The following is a 20,520-nucleotide window of genomic DNA, read 5'->3' as shown; positions in this document are numbered from 1 at the left end:
ATATATTTTTATTATATTATTTATGTATCTGAGGTGAAGGGGGATATTGAGGGAGAATCCCCACCCAGTGTCCCACCCGCCCAAGGTCCCAGATGTGGGGCATGCTGAGATACTTGCTCAAGTGGTCTTAATAGTCTTCCAATTATGGATCACTGCCAAGTGTATAGCTTTTTAATGCATGTACGTGGATTTAAATTTAATAATTGCTTTTTTAGCATTTTATTTTACATGACTAAATGAAAAGAGTTAGAAATTAATTTTTGGGGTCAACAATGTGCTGTAGTGGCTGGAATAGCAGCTTCCAAGTTGGGAGTTGGTTTAAGTCCTGGCTGCCTACCTCCAAATTTTCTTCCTTACTGATATGCCTGGGATAGCAGCAAAGAATCGTCTAGGTCCTGGGGTCCTTGAACCATGTGAGAGACCAGGAAGAAGTTCCTGACTTCAGATGGGCCTGGTTTGGGCTGCTGCAGCCGTTTGGGGGACAGTGAACCAGTGAATGGAAGGTCTCCCTCTGTTTCTGTCTCCATGCCCTTCAAATAAATAAGTAAAATAAATAATTAAAAGAGCAATAATTGTATTCCACTGTGCCTGTATTTATTAGCAGTTACACAGTCTTTAGTGCCCAGTTTAAGGTACTGGAGTTAGAGTTAAAAGCATTAATTTAAATGTTATCTATTTATTTAAAGATTTATTTTTGTTTTTTAAATTGCTTTTTATATCGTTTATGTAATTGAGAGAGTTGGGTACACTTGTGGATCTTCAGTTAGGGTGGTGGTGGGCCAAGATATGGAAGAAGGTGGGTGGGACTAATGTTTCAATTATTTTTCCTCCTGTATACACAGCATAAGGGGATGGGTTCCTTCCTTGCTTTAAAACTATATTAGTGGGGGCTTGGCAGCGTGGCCTAGTGGCTAAGGTCCTCGCCTTGATCCCATATGGCCGCTGGTTCTGATCCCAGGAGCTCCACTTCCTCTCTATCTCTCCTCCTCTCAGTATATCTGACTTTGTAATAAAAATAAAATAAATCTTTAAAAAAAAAAAAAACTACATTAGTGGGCCCGGTGCTGTGGCCTAGCGGCTAACATCCTTTGCCTTGAATGCACTGGAATCCCGTATGGCCACTGTTTCTATTCCTGGAAGCCCCACTTCCCATCTAGCTCCCTGCTTGTGTCCTAGGAAGGCAGTGGAGGAAGGCCCAAAACCTTGGGACCCTGCACCCGCGTGGGCGACCTGGAGAAAGTCCCTGGCTCCACCGGCCATGGTGGTCACTTGGGGAGTGAATCATCGGACGGAAGGTCTTGCTCTCTTTGTGTCTCCTCCTCTCTGTATTTCTTTTTTTTTTTTTTTTTTAAGATTTATTTATTTTTATTACAAAGTCAGATATACAGAGAGGAGGAGAGACAGAGAGGAAGATCTTCCATCCGATGATTCACTCCCCAAGTGAGCCACAACGGGCCGGTGCGCGCTGATCCAAAGTCGGGAACCAGAAACCTCTTCCAGGTCTCCCATGTGGGTGCAGGGTCCCAATGCATTGGGCCGTCCTCGACTGCTTTCCCAGGCCACAGGCAGGGAGCTGGATGGGAAGTGGAGCTGCTGGGATTAGAACCGGCGCCCATATGGGATCCCGGGGCGTTCAAGGCGAGGACTTTAGCCGCTAGGCCATGCCGCCGGGCCCTCCTCTCTGTATTTCTGACTTTCCAATAAAAATAATAAATCTTAATAAAAAAATACACTTGCACCCCAGGATTGGGAACAGTCCTTTGATGATGCCTTAGAGACCCCAGTGTAGAGAAGAGTATTCCGAGTCTGTTGCTTAGTGGTTTTGATAGTTCTGAGACCTCTTTGGCTGTGATGTCCCCTGTACATCTTGGCATGCTGTCCGGGCAGGGTGCTGCAGATTGTCAGGCATGGGGGTCCAGGCACATACTGGAGTAGGAGCAGTTGAGGGCATATTTGACAGGGAAGAAATGACTCCTGATGTTTTCCGTTGACTGTGATACTGCATTTGCACATAGGCAAGGGACGTGAGGCAGAGTGGTTTAGAGAGGGGAATATTGTGGGCTGGAGTTAGGCCTGTCTGGGACAGGCCATGTCATGTTGGGGCACAGCACCTCACCAGGATATTGGAGAACCAGAGCTGAGGGAACATGAATCATGTTTGCAGGACTGCAGCAACCGCTAGTTTTATGTGGTGAGCTGCAGTTGATGACAAACCTAGCCCAGCTGAACCATGAAAGCCATCTAACAGGAACCTACCTCATACTTGAGGGAGCCTGGACTGGTAGAAGGCTGGGCTCGTCCAGGCTGCAATACCTGCCAGGATATGCAAGGGCCAAAACTGAGGGCAGACTATGCTTAGTAGGCAGCAGCATTTGCCAGCTCACCTGAGATCCAGGGCTTGATAGGGAAATTCGGAGAATTCCCTTGCTAGGCTGTAGCTCCTGCTGGGAGCACAAGAACCAGGGCTGGAAGCAGGCCAGACCAGTCCAGGTAATGCTTCAGCGCTTGTCAGCATTTAGGCAGGCCAGGCTAGGAGCAGCCTGGGCCAGTCCACACAATACCCCGTGGTGTGTATAAGAGCCAGAGTAGATGTGGGTCAACCAGGCTAGGCCACAGCACCCTCTAGCAAGTGCCAGGACTGGGTGCTAGTCCTATTGGTCCGGACTGCAGTACCCCTGGTAGGTACAAGATCTGGGGCTTATGGCAGGCCAGGTATGGGGACTGTGGGCACTCAACTGCTGAGCTGTAGTTCCTGCTTGTAAGTATGAGAGACAGGGCTGGAGGTAGGCCAGCCTGGTCAATACAGAAGTTCCCAAGTACATATGTGTGGGCTGGTTTTGGGAACACGTTAGGCTGAGCTAAGGTGTAACACTTCAGGGTTTGCACAAAAACTAGCTGGGGTATAGGATGGAATGGACTAAGCTGCAGCACAGTCTGGTCCATGGGAAAACACAGGCTGGGGGCGGGCCTGTTTGGAATTACTGGGAGGGTCACCCTGACAGGGCTGCAACACCCACTGGTGTGCATGAAGACCAGGCTAATGACATTACTGGACTGGGCTTGATACAGCAACTGTCAGTTCCTGGGTGTGGTTTGGTTGGGGTGGAGCTAGCTAGGTAGATGTATCCGCTGATATGTGCATTGGCGGTGTATGTGACAGATTGAACCTGACCCTGCACTGGCTGAAACACACAAGAGTCAAGTGTGAGGTCATCCTAAATGAGGTTTCTTGGGAGACTCCCTGGGTTCAAATCCTGGCCACAGGGAAAATCAAAAGATGCAGCCTTGGAGTGCATGTTCGGATTGAACCTCAGTTGCTGATGTCTGTGCAGTGGACAGCCTTGCAGATGCACATCAGGGACATGGCAGCCAAAACATCTAGGCCAACATAGGGCATCAGGTGCCTTGTCAGAATGGAAAGCAGAGCAGGTTGGACCACCCTCTTGGCCAAGATTTGCAACACAGTCCTGGGCCTGTGAGTGTGCTGAGGTAAACTTGGTGAGACAAAAGACTTTGGAAAGATTTTCTCATCCCTGGTGCAACAAAGCCAACAATGTATCATTTAGAAGTATCAGAACCGCTCCAGTAACAGCCCCAGATCATAGTCTCTTAGGCGTCAGTGTCAAGAAATGACCATCCCAACATCTCTGGCTGCTGATGTAGTTTGACAGCAAGGTGCAGCCCCATCCCTTTGCTCCTCTGTGACACAGCAGAAAAAAAAGAAAAAAAAAATATTTGTCCCACTCACCTTCTTGCATACCTCAAGCCTTCTTCTCTCTAATTGGAGGCCTACATGGGTGTGTATCCCTCTCAATTATGTACACAATGTTCAGGATAGAATAAGAAATAAAACAGTGAGAAGTAAAACGCTACTGAGTCTTTCAGTTTACATAGGGAGATGAGGAAGATGTGACATTTGATTTTGTGAATCTCAAGCACATCTCAGAGGATGCATAAAGGGGTTGTTTGAATTAGAGTATGAGCTGCCGCAGTTCTAGGATTTTGATTTCTTGACATTTTTGTTCTTTAGGCTACTTTCTCATTCATTCATGGAGATTTGAGTGTTTTCTCAGTGTTTGAGTTGTTGGGAAGTATCAGGGATGAATGCTGTGTAACTACAATAATGTAATAGGGAATATGAAACCCTTTTGAAAGATCACATTTTAGAAACATGAATTTTCAAATGATCAGAAGGAATTAGTCTGGGTAAAGGAGTGTGAGCATACCACAAACTGGAAGTACTCTGATATGGATTGTGTTTAAGGGTATATTTATAGGTAGGGATAATTAAGCAGGGACTGGACGTTCAAACTATCATTGTAATGAGTTTGGATTATACTGTAGCAGTGGGAATTGATTGAAGGATTTTCAACAGGTGATTCATGGTTTTCTTTTGTAAAAGAGTACTGTAATCTTTCAAGTTTGCCGTAAATTATAGTGGAGTTAGAGTAGGAGCTTGAAAATAACTAGAAGTTCAGTGCAGTAATCCTAGGAAAAAGTGACATTACTTATACTAGGATTGCTAATGATGGTTTTGAAGATTTGATGACTATAAATGAAAGCAGCAATATTAATAATTATGGATTAAAAAAAAAAACTGATGGCACAACACCCTGTCTTGATTTGTGTTTTGAGGTTGTCATGATCTGAGGTTGGGAGAATTTTTTTTTCGTTTTTTATTTTATTTTTGATAATCTGCACATAATTAGGGCACAAAGGTTCAAGGGCTACAGGAAAGTGAGTAAGACTATCAATTCAACATTTTTTTCTATATCTCGGGTAAAGGGCGAGGTAAAGGGAGAAGCCCTACCCATCCCAGGTCCCTGATGTGGGGCATGCTCCGAGGGTTTTCCTCAAATGATTTTGATAGTTCAGCAGTCAGAAATTGCTGCCAGTCTCGCCATTCCAGGCACAATGAGGTAGCTGAGGAATCCGCTGATTAGCATAGTACATCTTAGAGTCTCCGTTTGCCCTGTTTTTTACTGCCAACATATGGCTGAGGGGTAGTTAATTGATTTGTTCTGTCCTCTGTCTTTTCTTGGTTAGGGATCTGAGTCCCGCAGTTCGATTGAGGGGATCCCTAAAGAAACTTTGTCTGAGGTGAACCTAGACCATGTTCTTGTGTGTACTGCAAGTACAGGGCCTGGCACAGTCCATAGCCCCAGAGAATGGGAGAATTTAAAGACAAAGCTTTGAGATGATTGTGCTGATGGTGCTAGTAAATTTGTGGTGTGAGTCTGTAATTCGGAATAGTGTTGTTTGGGCTTGGTGTGATGGCTCAATCCCTAAATCCTTGCATTGCATGCTCCATGATCCAATATGGGTGTTGGTTCATTTGCTGGCTGCTCCCCTTCCCTTCCTGCTCTCTGTAAATCTACCTTTCCAGGAAAAATAAAATAAATCTTTTTTTTTTTTTTTAAAGTAGTGTTGTTTACAAATTGGTAAAAATAAAGACCATATTTAAAAGCCACTGTAATGAATGAGATCACCTGAGGAGAGAATATAGAAACATTAGAGGGGACGTCCAAAGCTCTGAGTTTGGTTTGCCACATATCTTATTTAGGGGGCTTGGGTTTGAGTCTTGATTTTGTTTACTATTCAGCTTTCTCCTAATGTGCACTCTGATAGGCGGCAGGTGATACTGTGGATTGAGTGGTGGGCTCTAAGCTTGGTCTTCCCCCAGATTTTCAGGGCATTTGATGAGCATACAGTCACATTTATTGTCGTCTTCTCTCCCAGTCTTGCTCTGTCATTCTGCCTTTCACAAAATGAAAATAGTATAGAATGGAGCCCTGTCTGATTGCCTTTGGTTCTGCTCTAAGACAGCTGCCAATTGGGAAAATGGTATTACTTTTCATGTGTCACTGCTTGACTAGGCAGTTTTACTGGTCTGAGTAGAATTGGCTAAAACCCGAGATTGTAGAATAGTCTCACTTTCACATTTTGAGTTTGGCAGCCACGTTGGGAAGTGAAGGATTCACTAGTACAGAAGTTGCAAACTGACATTTTGTCGATAGGAGCATAAGATGTTTAGATCCAGCCAGTTGACTTGGATTTTTCCTTTTGGTGGTAAAGGAGTTCCCAACTAGGGTGGACAAACTGAAAGGCTTTTCAAACTGCTTTTCATATCTATTAATTTCCCATTGTCCAAAGTGAGTTAAATGACAAAGTCCAGATTTAAGAATGTGGGAAAATAGATGACAGGGAAAAATAGATACAGGGAAAAAAGGATAATACTAGTATGGAAACAATGGTATTACCCACTTTCACCCTGTAGCCCTTGACGCTTTGTACCCTAATTAACTAAGTATGATTATTTAAAAATCTATATATAAAAACAAAGTAAAAAAAAATAGATGACACCACCTGATGAGGTGGATGGGTTGTGGGGGTAGGTAGCAGTTACATTGTGAAAACTTTTGCATGGACTGGAAAGATCAGCAGAGTTTGTGTAATTTATTACAGTTCCCGAATGATGTGTTGAAAAAAGGAGGAGCAAGTAGCAGAGAAGTAGTCCATATCTGAAAGTAAAATAAGATATATGTTGGTGTAAGAAGCATAAAATGGATAATATTTTTAAAAATGTGCACTAAAATATTTTAGCTGTATGGCTCAGCATGGTAACCTAGTGGCTAAAGTCCTCGCTTTGCATGTGCTGGGATTCCATTTGGACACTGGTTTGTATCCAGTCTCCTCCACTTCCATCCAGCTCCCTGCTTGTTGCCTGGGAAAGCAGTGAGAATGGCCCAAAGCCTTGGGACCCTGCCCCTGCATGGGAGACCTGGAAGAAGCTCCTCACTCCTGGCTTTGGATTGGTTCAGCTACAGGTGTTGGAGCCACCTAGGGAGTTAGCCAGCGGAGAGAAGATCTTTCTTTCTGTCTCTCATTCTGTCTGTAAATCTGACTTTCCAATAAAAAAAATCTTTAAAAAATAATTTAGCTGTATTATGAGAGATTATGTTTGAAGTCAGCTGAAGTATACTGAGACACCAGCTGTTATATATGAAAGTTGTTAGAGAATAATAGTTTTGTTGCAGATACAGTCAAATTGACTTGGCTCTTAGCAATTGTTGATTCAAATTGTATGTCAAGTAATGCATCACTTAGAATAATTTATATTGGTAACCATAAGTCCCAGGATGCTGGGTTCTGTTGTACTGAACTGTACGTAGATGTAGAGTAAGGGAATGTTGTTGTGTTATTATTTGTTATAGATGGTAATCTATTTTGAATCATTTCAGGTATTTATGCAAACTCTCTGATCAGGAGTTACGTCAGAGTGCAGCTCGTAACATGGCTGACTTAATGTGGAGCACAGTGAAGGAACCATTGGATACAACATTATGTTTTGATAAGGAAAGCTTAGATCTGGCATTTAAATATTTTATGTCACCTACGCTGACTATGAGGTTGGCTGGATTGAGTCAGATAACAGTAAGTTACATTTGCTTTCCACTGTTTTAAACTGCTTTGAGTTAGACACAATGCTAAGCATTTTTACATGAATGAGTTTGCATGGATTTTACAAATTTCTGTATTTTCCTAAAGTATGAGGAGACTAAGACGTCTGTTAACACTTTGGCTTAATCCTGTTTTCATGGTTAAATAGAATTTTTTACACTATTAGTTTTTTATATTCAGAAAATTAATGTTTTGAGAAAAACAATTGAAGGGGATTATAATCAGTTCATTTTCCTGGCAGAAAGCATAGGTTTTGGGATTATTGGCCTGATTGTTTTGTTGGTTGTTTTGATGATATTAAATGCTGTTTTAAATGGGAGAAAAAAATCACGTAAGAATTTACATTCTTGGGCCTGGCGGCGTGGCCTAGTGGCTAAAGTCCTCAACTTGAACACGTCCAGATCCTATATGGGCACAGGTTCTGATCCCGGCAGCTCCACTTCCCATCCAGCTCCCTGTTTGTGGTCTGGAAAAGCAGTCGAGGACGGCCAAAAGCTTTGGGACCCTGCACCCGTGTGGGAGACCTGGAAGAGGTTCCTGGTTCCCGACATCGGATTGGCGCAGCACCGGCCATTGTGGTCACTTGAGGAGTAAAGATCTTTCTGTCTTTCCTCCTCTCTGTATATCTGACTTTGTAATACAAATAAATAAATCTTAAAAAAAAAAAAAGAATTTACATTCTTGATTTCTGTTGAGGAATGCGGCAGGAACAAGACCCAATATCATGGGTCTGCTTTCTTGTATCAAAGTGATTTGCTAGAACTAAGTTTACAGCTGCATCCTAGAATGAGTTTTCCTTTGTGATTAGCTGCAGTTCTCACTGACTTTATTTCCTCTGTCTTTTTCTGCAGTGTAGATACACCAAAAATCTAAAATGGCTGAATTTTGTCCATGTATTGGACTTTGTAAACACAGGATATACGTATTGACATTTTTCTAGAGAAATCCCTAATGAGTTTCTGAAAGGAGCTTCTGCTGATGTTTTATGTTTGTAATGACGTATTGCCTACTCCCTTGGATTACATTTTAATTTCTCCTATAGCTTATTTTCTGTAGGGTATTTAATGCATAAATAATATTTATGGAATTTAGTATTTTATATGAGAAAGATTATGGTCTTACTAATTGGGAAGTACTTATCTTTGGCTATGTGTCTTATATTCTATCAGTATTGGTTATGTACATATCTGAAGCAATTTTAGCTTCAGTACATGGGTGACACATAAGAATAAACTTGAAAAACGTGAATTTGTTTTCTTTAATCATAGAATCAACTTCATACCTTCAATGATGTGTGCAATAATGAATCACTGGTATCCGACACAGAAACGTAAGTAGCAGTGTAAGTTTGTACAAATGTATATAGTTTCAAGTTTTAGTTATTCATATATATAAATATGATTTTATTATAATTGACACTTTTATAGGAAATTCTTTCTTTATGGTTTCAATTTATAGTCTTTACTACACTTTCAGAATGTTATGTTGAAATACTTTTTTTATAAAAAGCGTATATTAAGGTCTGGTGCTGTAGCCTATTGGCTAAATCCTTACCTTGGATGTGCCAGGATCCCATTTGGGTTCTTGTTCGTATTCTGGTACCCTGCTTCCCATCCAGCTCCCTACTTGTGGCACAGCTCGAGTTCTAGTTCTCGCCTCTGGCCTTGCCCAGCCTTGGCTATTGGAGTCATCTGGGAGGTGAACCGGTAGATTCAACATTCTCATTCTCTCTCTCTCTGTCTTTCCCTGACTCTGTATTTCTGCCTTGGAAATAAAAAGAAATTAGAAATATTGTCCTCAGTTGGTCACAGCTGCATAAATTGTGTATTTATTTGTACTAGAAATACTGTTTGTACCACCAGGACATTATATAGACAATATCCAGCATAGACAGAGGTAGAGCTTTGATTTACCTCCTCCTCTCCCTCCAAGAAAATAGCAATTCTCCAGATTCTCCCAGCAATAATACCATGAATACAAGCTAGGTCTTCATGAAATAGAAACAGTGAATAGAGGGATAAGGAATTCCTCTCATAAGTATTGTTTATCCTGAAGATACAGAACAGAACAGGGAGAAGTCAAAAATTTTGAGGACTCGTGTGAAGATAGAGTTCAGATTGTGGAGGAAATATGTATACATACTCAGAACAAGAAAAATACCTGGTACATAAGTTGTCAGGAACTGTGAATTGGATCTTTCAGTAAAGAGTTTCATCAAGGCTGAAATTCTGTACATATAGTTTACCTGACTGAAGTGTGTAAGTCATTGATTTGTGATCTACCTGTTTTATGCAGTATATTTGTTGCAGTAAAGTCAATGCTTGGAGCAGTTTCATAGCTTTAAGTGCACATAACAGCGTAAGATTTAAATCTCTAGTCCTGTACATTCCAAGCAGTTTAACAAGTTGACATGCTGCAGTCTTGTCTCAGAACTCAAACAGAGATGACCAGAGAATGGAGACTTCGCATACGGCAGGCATGCAATGTAGTACGCAAAGCTCTGGTTCTGGGGCCACTTGGACAGAGTTTGAATTCCAGCTTTAGCCCTCATTAGGCAAGTCACCTAAACAGTTCTGAACTTCATTTTCTCTTTTTTAAAGGAGCGAAAAGAGTCTGCTTGTAGAAATTATTCCTTTTCAGATTTGTAATCTGGCATTTGTGTAATTTTTTTTACTATTAAGGTGTCACTCAATATTAGCTAATTTTGTGTTTTCATTGATTCTATATAATGTAACTCTCTGGAGTAATAACAAGCAAGTATATTGGTTTATCTCTGCTTTTACTTGTTGAGCTATACCTTTATATATTACATAAATCAGAATTTACTTTCCTGGGAAACAATTTTAATGGGTCTGCCCAGAACTATGTGAAATAGGAAGCGGGATGTTTGATGTAGTGTTTAGATTTTGTGAGAGGCAGCAAGTATCTAATGTTCAGTGAGATGCAGTAGGTACAGATTCGAGTATTTTAAGTCCCTACGAACTTTGTGCGAGATTTGAGTTTCAAACTAAGTTGAGCATGGCTCACCTATAGCTATTGCAGACTTGAGGAAGGATCTTGCAAGTGGTAAAAGGCTGCTTCTGTCTCCCTCTCTCTACCTCTTGTGTAAATACAAATTTTAGAAAGAAATCCCACTTGGGTGCAGGGACACAACCTTGGCTGCTTTCCCAGGCACATTAGCAGGGAGCTAGATCTGATGTGGGACAGTTGATATCCAAAGCACTGCCCACACGGGATGTCAGCTTCGCAGTCGGTGGCTTTATCCACTTCTCTACACCCTTGCCCCCCCAAATCTGTTTTTATTTCAAGATGTAAAACTGTGACCTGATTAAGTAATACAAAATAGTATTTAATCTTATGTTTTCCACATATAGGTTAAAAAATTGGATTTTATTATTATTACACATCTGTCTAAACTTGTTTTCCTCCAAACACCTTATATTACATCTGTTCTATCTTTTACATTCATTATGGAAATTGTTAGTATCAGTCAAGAAAGCTGAAGTTCGCTTGGGGTAATTCTTCATTTGTTTATCCATTTGTACAAGCTTTCCTGATAGAGACAATGTTAGAGGACGCTATTCTTGAATGCTTCAATGGCTATTTCAGAAATGTAAAAGTGGGAAGTTAAGTCTTTTAAGAATTTTATTAGACTTGATAATCTTACATGTGTACCTAGGATTTTTTTTAAAGATTTGTTTTATTTTGGGCCCGGCGGCATGGCCTAGCAGCAAAAGTCCTCGCCTTGAACGCTGGTTCTAATCCCGGCAGCTCCACTTCCCATCCAGCTCCCTGCTTGTGGCCTGGGAAAGCAGTCGGACGGCCCAGTGCATTGGGACCCTGCACCCGCGTGGGAGACCTGGAAGAGGTTTCTGGTTTCTGGCTTCAGACTGGTGCGCACCAGCCGTTGCAGCTCACTCAGGGAGTGAATCATCGGACGGAAGATCTTCCTCTCTGTCTCTCCTCCTCTCTGTATATCTGACTTAGTAATTAAATAAATCTTTTAAAAAAAAGATTTGTTTTATTTTTATTGGAAAGTCGGATTTACAGAGAGGAGAGACGGAGAGCCAGATCTTCTATCCACTGGTTCACTCCCTATGTGGTCGCACTGGCCAGAGCTGCGCTGATCTGAAGCCTGGAACCAGGGACTTCTTTCATTTCTCCTGTGTGAGTGCAGAGTCCCAGATCCTTCCACTGCTTTCCCAGGCCACAAACAGGGAACTGAATGGGAAGTGGAGCAGCCAGCATACGCACCAGTACCCATATGGGATCCCAGGTATGCAAGGCGAGGACTTTAGCCATTAGATTACCACACCAGGTCCCCTAGGGTTAATTGTTATCTTTTCAGCTAATTTCTTGCTTATTTAGAAACTGAGGAAATATTTTCATTTGTTTTCTATTTCATTTTAGTTATGCTTTGTGAACAATTATATGTAATGACGTTGTTACAATTTGTATGGTGATAGACTTAATTTTGACCTAATTGTGCCTTTTAGACTTTGGAAAGGATAATTAAAAAATTTTAATATACTAATTATTATTATTATTATTTGACTTTAGGTCCATTGCAAAAGAACTGGCTGATTGGCTAATTAGCAACAATGTGGTAGAACATATATTTGGACCAAATTTACATATTGAGGTTTGTGAGCAATTACATGGCTTCTATGTTCTATAAAGAGAAGAATTTTTTTTAAATTACTATGTCAAATTTTTCTATTCCAGATTATCAAACAGTGCCAAGTTATTTTGAATTTTTTGGCAGCAGAAGGGAGACTGAGTACTCAGCATATTGACTGTATTTGGGCTGCAGCACAGGTAACACTAACAGGTCATGAGTATTTATTCCTTTATAGTGTGCTTTTTGCTTTACACACTTAAGAGTTAGATTCTATCATTGTTTACATTTTATAGCTAAGGTGCTCAATTTATGGAAAAACTGGCTTTGAACACTTCTAATGTCTGGCTACCAGATACATATTATCTGCTTACTGTGGGAACTGAATGGTGTTAGTCAGCTGGAAGGCCCGTGTTGGTGTAATGCTTTTCTGCATTGAATATGTGCTTTTGTATGTTTTTTCGATATTATATTGAGTTTCCACAGGTCTTGATGATTTTAAGAGGCATATCCACAATTCAGTTATCTGAAAATTAAATATAAAAGGATATGTAATAAATACTTTGTGCTTCTGCGTTTGTATGCAAAACATGCAGTTGTTATTCTCTGTTACATCAGATACTTTGTCTATTAAAAACTAACTATACACTAAAACTACCCCGTCCTAAACACACTTTCCATACCATGCCAATTATACTTTGTGGTGCAGTTTGCTGGCTTATTTTCTTAAGTGTGCATAGTGTTTTGTTTTAAGTGTTCTTGATTTGTTTAACTAGTTCTTATATATATTCTCACCCCATAATATTTCTATTAGAAAGAATGCTATAATTAAGGTAACTTACATATTTTTATGGATCATAAATATCCATTACAGATAACATTGCTAGATTAAATCACTTGTGGGATTTGAGATAGATGCAGTTGTGGCACTTTTCCACATGGACACCACAGTATGTTCTATCCTTTTTTTTTTGAGTACCATAGGCTTTGTTTTTTAAAGATTTATTAAAGTCAGACTTACAGAGGGATGAGACAGATTTTTCCATCTGCTGGGTCACTGTCTAAGTAGCCAAAATAGTCAGAGCTGAGTCAGTCTGAAACCAGGAGCCTCCTTCGGGTTTCCCATGCGGGTACAGGCTCCCAAGGCATTGGGCCATTCTATACTGCTTTCCCAGGTCACAAGTAGCAAACTGGATTAGAAGTGGAGTGTCCGGTACACAAACCAATGCCCATATGGGACTCCAGTGGTTGCTTGGCAAGGATTTTAGTTAGCTACTGGGCAATGGCTTGACACCAATGTGTTCTGTCTTTAAACTTCTCGATCTTTGCTAATCTGGTGGATGAAAAATGGTATCTTCAAGTTTAGAGCTATTTTTCTCTTCTGGGAGTATTTGTAATTTTTGCCACTGGTTAGTTTGACACTTTTCTTTGTAAGGGCTGTTATCTATGAAATTATTTTTTGTTTATGATTGTTATTTATGTTTGTATCCCAATTAATCTTTTCATGTCCTGTGCATATTTTATCATGATTTGGAATCCTTTGATTTTAAGAATTTTAAAGAATTTCTCTTTTATTAGTTTCTTTTTACATGTTTTTGTTACATTTTCAGATATTAATCTTTTATCTAACTGTTGTCTCCATCTGTCATATAGTTTTAAGGTCTTATATGTGTATCCAGCACTGTCCTCTCCACCCAACTGTTGTTGTTGTTTTTGTTATGTAATTGTGTGTTTTTTTTTTTTAATCTATTTTATTGTATTGTTGACAATCTTTACATAGTTAATTACAGTTAAAGGAAAAAAAAGAGAAGAAAAAGGTTCAGGGGGGTAGGGAAGTGGGTAATGCTATAATGTCAATATTGTTTCCATCATGTATCTGAGGTAAAGGGGGATATTGAGGGAGAAGCCCCACCTGGTTTCCCTCACACCCCAAGTCCCGGATGTGGGGCATGCTCTGAGATATGTGCTCAAGTGGTGTTAATAGTTCTCCAGTTATGAATCGCTGCCTGTTTCGCTCGATGAGGTCATCCACTGATTGATATGGTCCATCATAAAGTCTCCATTTGCCCCATATTTCGCTGCCAACATATAGCTGAGATGAATGATTGTCCTGTTCTGTCTTCTGTCTTGTCTTGGTTAGAGTTCTGAGTCCAGCAGTTCGATTGGGGAGATCTCCCAAGATACTTTGAGGTATTCCCAGATTAGTTTCTTGTATGTTCTAGCAAGCACAGGGCCCGGCATAGTCCATCACCCCGATCAGCTGCTGGTTGCAATTGCTGTGTTGGTTCTGTTTTCAGTCCCGAGTTGCACTGGAACCAATGGGTGTTGCAGTCCAGTCTGGTTCGGCCCTTACGTCAACCAGTGGGAGCTGCAGCCTAGTCGGGGCGGCCCACAATAATCCTCACCAAGCCCGCCCCCTACTCTGGTTTGCCAGTGTGTGTAGCAGACTAGTCCAGTCTGTCCCACATCCCATTTGGCTCTGGTACTTGTCAATGGGTATTAAAGCTTAGTTCCATCTAACCAACTCAACCATCCAGCCCTCACATATGTGGTTGAGTGCCTGTCTATCTAGCCATCCCAGCCCCCATCCTAGTTTTCATGCCCTCCCACGGGAGTAGGTACCCAAGAGGGGGGAACCCACTTTTCCCTCCCAGGTCTCTTTGTCCCGGTTTATGCACTCTTTAGGTGGTCCTGTGATTTGACTCGACAGAATTAGTCCCCAGTGCCAGCTTCTGCCAGCTGATGCTGCGGCCCTGATCTAGTCCACATGCAGCGCACAGGTGTTGTAGCCTTGCTTAGTCGGGTCTGTCTCTATCCCAGCCCACACTCTCCAGTGGGAGTAGCTGTCTGGCAAGGAGACCAGCCCTTTAATACCCCGCCAGCTCTGCCCCTTCCTTCCTGGATCTCACGTGTGCTGGATGGGTGCTGCATTCATATCCAGTACAGGCAACCACGCCCTGGCATTCCATATTGTGTACTGGTTTTTGTTGCAACCAAACCCGGCCCATCCCACACTCTGTTCTGGTGGTCGGATTTGCCAGTGGATGACATGAATTGATTCAGCCTGGTCTGCTCCTGACCCATGCCCAATGCATGCCAGTGGGAAACTTTCAATGGCCTATTCTGGGCTCTTTCCTATCTAACTGTTGTCTCGATCTGTCATCTAGTTTTAAGGTCTTATGTGTGTATCCAGCACTGTCCTCTCCACCCAACTGTTGTTGTTGTTTTTGTTATGTAATTGTGTTTTTCAAGGGACCAAAGTCACTTGACTTAAAGAGGTTGGCTTCCTGGGCTTTTTGAACTAGCTTGTAGCGGAACTTTAAAAACTTTGTGGGAGACAGTTTAAGCCACTGAATGGCATGCTTCATTTTTGTATTGGAGTTCTGGTTCAAGTCATTCAGCTCTCATAAAGCTTCCTAGTAATGTATCCCGGTGGGCAGCAGATTGTAGCTAAAAGGCTTGGGTTTCTGCTGCCCTGTGAGTGAGTTGGACGGAATGGTGGCAAATGTTTTCTTTTTCCTTCTCTAAATCACTCTGCCATTTCTGTTAACAAAAATAAACATTTGTTTTATTTATTTGTAAGGCAGAGTTTTGTAGAGAGAAAGAAAAAACCTAGCAATATACTCTCTATGTGGCTGCACCAACCCTGGCCACAGCCAGGAGCCAAGATTTTCTGGTTTTCCCATGTGGGTGCAGGAACCTAAACACTAGGACTGGTCTCTGCCCTTATCAGAGAGCTAGATTAAAAGTAGAACTGCAAGGACTCCAGGTCGAGCTGTAGGGTCAGCTTAACCTGCTACTTCATAGTAGCAGCTTCCCTTCCTCTCCCATCAAATTTTATTTTAAAGATTCAGTTTAAAAAAAAAAAAAGATGTTCTCTCGACAGAAGAGGAACAGCGCCTAGCAAAACCAAAGACAAAAGCGAAGAACATCCCAGTAAAATAACAACAGAAGACTAAATCAATGAACAACCCATTGCTAAAATGACAGGACCAAATTAGCACCCATTCATATTAACCCTGAATGTATATGGCTTAAACTCATCAATCAAACATCATAGATTAGTAGACTGGATTAAAAAATAATTTGTTGCCTACAGGAGACACATTTCACACAACAAAGATCAGCAGAAACTGTATCTCATGGATTTTGATTTTTTTTTGTTAGTTTCATTTCTTCAAAATACTTTCTTCTGATTAAATTCTTCAGTGATTCATAGATATTACAGTAGCATCATTTTCTTCAAAAAAACAAACAAAGATTCAGTTTTTTGGCTTTTTCCTTTTCCATTTTACAGCCTTGTAGTCATCGGACATCCGTCCTTCCTCCCCTCCTTATTGTCATCTGTGTTTTACAATAATATGATTCTTCAGCTTTACTTTTGACTTTATTCTACTGTTTCCATTTGTGATGCCATTGTAGGTATAAGCAGTGTTAGGTCTAGTATTTTTTTTTTTTTTTTTTTGTCAAAGTATGTTGAACAAAGTATATTGGAGGCCTACTTTTATTTGGGGGTAGGCTTTCATACTGAAGTTCTTCTTTGATTCCCAGTTCTCTGGTCTCCATTACATTACTCATTTATGAAATTACAAGTGTATATACGTGCCATTTTTATTTGAAAATTATAAAATAAAAAAGGAGAGTCAGATCTTGCATCCGCTGGTGTTGACTGCAATGACTGGAACTTGACCCATCTAAAGCCAGCAGTCAGCATCTTCTTCCAGTTCTCTCACTTTGGTGCAAGAGCTCAAGCACATGGGCCATCCTCTGTTGCTTTCCCAGGCCATTAGCAGCAAGCTAGATGGTAATTAAAGCATCTGGGTCTTGAATTGGTTTCAGTATGCAATGCAGGTACTGCATATGTGGACTTAACATATTCTGGCAAGGCCTGTGTGATGATACACAGGCTTATCTTCTACCTGTGGCTCCAGTATGCCATATGGTTATTGAAACCAGTTAGTTTCCTGGCTGTTCTGTTTCTGATACAGCTCCCTTCTTATGGCCTGGAAAGGGTGGCCTCCATCATTTGGGGTGATTTGGAGGATGTGCTGGCAGATGCAAGATGGCTCAAATTCCCGGTTTCCAGCTACCTACTTCAGAAACCCAGATGGATTTGGGGCTTCTCGATTCTCCTGAAGGAAATAAGATTCTCCTCATTTCCTTCACTGTCAAGCCATAGCAATTGTGGTCCATTTTGGAATGACCCAGCATATGGAAGACCTTTCCCCCAGCTGGTTTCTGTCTTTCAGATAAAGTAAATATCTTAGAAATGTATTTTAAAAGTTATCAGTAATCTTCCTAGGTTCATATATGTTTTCTTGTTTCTGTCCTTGTTTTCCGTTAGGTTTTTGAACATCTTTTATGATAAGTATTTTTGAAAATTTTGTTTAGTAAGGGCAATATATTGTCTTGATTTTCTTAATATAAATTAGTTTCCATTTTATTATGTTATATGCTGCTGTTTATGATATTTTTTCATTGTATTTAAGTAGCATATTGAAATTTTAGAGTGTTGGCCGGCTTTTGAATTTTCAAGTTACTTAACTTTTTTGGAATCAATTTGTTTATGCAGGGCAATTATTTTTACTGCTCTATATTTGTTTTCCAGTTGAAACATTGTAGTCGGTATATTCATGACTTATTTCCTTCACTCATCAAGAATTTGGATCCTGTACCACTTAGACATCTTCTCAATTTGGTTTCAGCTCTTGAACCAAGTGCTCATACTGAACAGGTAATACATTTGAACATAATGATGTTTTTTTTCTCCTGTGTAAAGTACACATTTGTGATTAAGGTAACTTCATTTGTAGCTTGTTAATCTTAGTATTTCCATTACATAAAAAGAATATGGTTTTTGTTATCGTATTGCTTACCATTGCTCTTTATCTTTTTTTAGACATTGTACTTGGCATCAATGTTAATTAAAGCATTGTGGAATAATGCACTAGCAGCTAAGGCTCAGCTGTCTAAGCAGAGTTCTTTTGCATCTTTATTAAACACTAATATTCCCATTGGAAATAAGAAAGGTTAGTAAATTGCAGTTTTTTTGGAAATAAAAGTTGTTCAAAGTTTTTGAATCACGTTTGATTTGTTTTCCTGTTATACAGGTTGAATAGTTTCAATGTGGTTTGAATATCCTTAATCTGAAATGCACTAAAGTGCAAAAGGTGGAGTGTTCATAGAATGACACCAGAAGTGGGAAATTTTCTGCTAACCTCATGTGATGAGTTGCACCCAAAGCACACTGAAAATATTGGGTAGAATTAATTGTTGGCTATGTGAATAAGATGTATGTGAAAAATAAATGAATTCTTTGTCTGGATTTGAGTCTTTCCTAGATGCAGAAGTATTCTGGAGACTGAAACACTTCTTGTTTTAAGCATTTCAGATAATGGATGCTCAAGCTATAAACACAATTTAATCTTAAATGTGAAGTAGTTTGGGTTGGGAGAATATGTAAGTGATAATAAGCTACTTATTTCATGGTTGTGGTTTACCCTTCAGTTAAAGGACGGTTACATAGTATCAGTAGTTAACTGAATTTTGTCATCTGTAGTTTTTTTATTTTTCCCTTTCAAAGTATTCATGAAAGCTTTGGAAATTTAGTTAGGAAAATGCTTGTACTGGATGTAGTTAATAATACTCTGTTTTTTATCTGCAAGATTTTTTTTTAATCATGCCGGTGCTTTATGGAGAGATGTGCATAGAGATTATAGGGGTTTTCTAAAACTATCTCAACCGGATATCGTTTCCTCTCATCATAAACTATTCTTTCCATAAGATTTTCTGTGCAGACATCCACAGCAACTTCTCTAGGTGTTTAGGAACTTGAATCTTGGTAGGTTTCCCTACCTGTATCTTGTTGATTATGTAATAGAAACAACTGAACTGTTGTCCCAAGAAGATCACTTAGAATGTTCCTTCCTGTTTTTCCTTTTCCTTCAGAGGAAGAAGAGCTCAGAAGAGCAGCTCCATCACCTTGTAAGTTGAGTCTTAGAAATGCATAGCAATGTGACTTACAGCTTTTATTTTTTGTGTGATCTTCAAGAGCTAGTTGATTGCATACATTAGTATATCTGTATCAGAGTCGTAATGTTCAGATTGAGAAGATTTTAACTAGTAACCGTCTTAACCCATAGAATCATGAGTATCTTTTGTGTGCTCTCATATCCTCCTTAGCAATAATTGTCAAATGTCAACAAGTTTCGAGATTGTGCTTATGGCTACTTAGGGTAAATTTTTGGTAAATGGCTCAAGGAATCAAAAAATGACATTTTTATGTTGCCTCCATGTAAATGTTAATTAAAAATTAGAAAAACCTATTTTTTATATAGGGTCACCTGCAGCAAGTCCTCAAAGCAGTGATAACAGTGATACACATCAGAGTGGAGGCAGTGACATTGAAATGGATGAGCAGCTTATTAATAGAACCAAACATGTGCAACAGCAACTTTCAGATACAGAGGTAGGAACGTTTTTTTCCCTTCACTTTTACGTGAGTTTTGTTGTATTTCTCCTTTTAATAGGGAATATAAATATAATCCATATTAGATTTTTCCTTTAAAAGTAGTATTTTTGAAATTGTGATTTTTTTTTTTTAGTTTCTGTTTTCATTGCTTTGAAAAATGTGACAGCTTTATGAAGTACAGTGTGTTAGTGTCAACTGCTTGTTTCTTACTAGTTTTAATATTTCTTTAAATCGGTTTGTTTTCACTTGCAGGAATCCTTGCAGGGAAGTTCTGATGAAACGGCCAACAGTGGTGAAGATGGCAGCAGTGGGCCTGGTAGCAGTAGTGGACACAGCGATGGATCTAGCAATGAGGTCAATTCTAGTCGTGCAAGCCAGTCAGCTGGGAGTCCTGGTAGTGAGGTCCAGTCTGAAGATATTGCGGATATGGAAGCTCTTAAAGAAGAAGAAGATGATGATGACGATGATCATGGCCATAATCCTCCCAAAAACAGCTGTGGTACAGATCTTCACAGTAGGAAATTAGAAAGTCAAGCAGGCATTTGTTTGGGGGATTCCCAAGGCTCATCTGAAAGAAATGGGGCAAGCAGTGGAACAGGAAAGGACCTGGTGTTTAACACTGAGTCATTACCATCTGTAGACAATCGAATAAGAATGCTAGACACTTGTTCTCACTCTGAAGAACCAGAACATGACATTTCAGGGGAAATAAATGCTGCTCACATTGCGCAAGGATCTCAGGAGACTTGTATCACACGAACTGGGGACTTCCTTGGGGAGACTATTGGGAATGAACTATTTAATTGCCGGCAGTTTATTGGTCCACAGCATCACCACCATCACCATCACCATCATCACCACCACCATGATGGGTAAGCATGCTGTGAAAGACACTGAAATTAGGCGAGGTATTAATGATTATATTTGTTCATTTGCTTTTCTTGCTATACTGGTGCTATATAGTAGTAAT

The 20,520-nt window shown here is 40.3% G+C and overlaps 1 protein-coding gene across 5 annotated transcripts in view; it reads left to right on the top strand.

Annotated features, from left to right (window-relative positions):
• USP34 (ubiquitin specific peptidase 34) overlaps positions 1-20,520 on the top strand; it is a 206,754-nt gene that overhangs the window by 68,459 nt on the left and 117,775 nt on the right. For 4 of the 5 annotated variants that reach the window (XM_058667856.1, XM_058667855.1, XM_058667852.1 and 1 more), the window contains 9 exons: positions 7,242-7,434; positions 8,730-8,791; positions 12,022-12,103; positions 12,187-12,279; positions 17,688-17,813; positions 17,979-18,108; positions 19,028-19,063; positions 19,417-19,547; positions 19,803-20,422. In XM_058667856.1, the coding sequence (XP_058523839.1) occupies positions 7,242-7,434; positions 8,730-8,791; positions 12,022-12,103; positions 12,187-12,279; positions 17,688-17,813; positions 17,979-18,108; positions 19,028-19,063; positions 19,417-19,547; positions 19,803-20,422 (1,473 nt within the window). The remainder of the gene's footprint in view (positions 1-7,241; positions 7,435-8,729; positions 8,792-12,021; positions 12,104-12,186; positions 12,280-17,687; positions 17,814-17,978; positions 18,109-19,027; positions 19,064-19,416; positions 19,548-19,802; positions 20,423-20,520) is intronic. The other variant, XM_058667854.1, reaches the window with a different exon arrangement.

The sequence above is a fragment of the Ochotona princeps genome, chromosome 8 (assembly GCF_030435755.1).
Source record: "Ochotona princeps isolate mOchPri1 chromosome 8, mOchPri1.hap1, whole genome shotgun sequence".
NCBI lineage: Eukaryota > Metazoa > Chordata > Mammalia > Lagomorpha > Ochotonidae > Ochotona > Ochotona princeps.
This window is presented reverse-complemented; position numbering and strand designations above follow the sequence as displayed.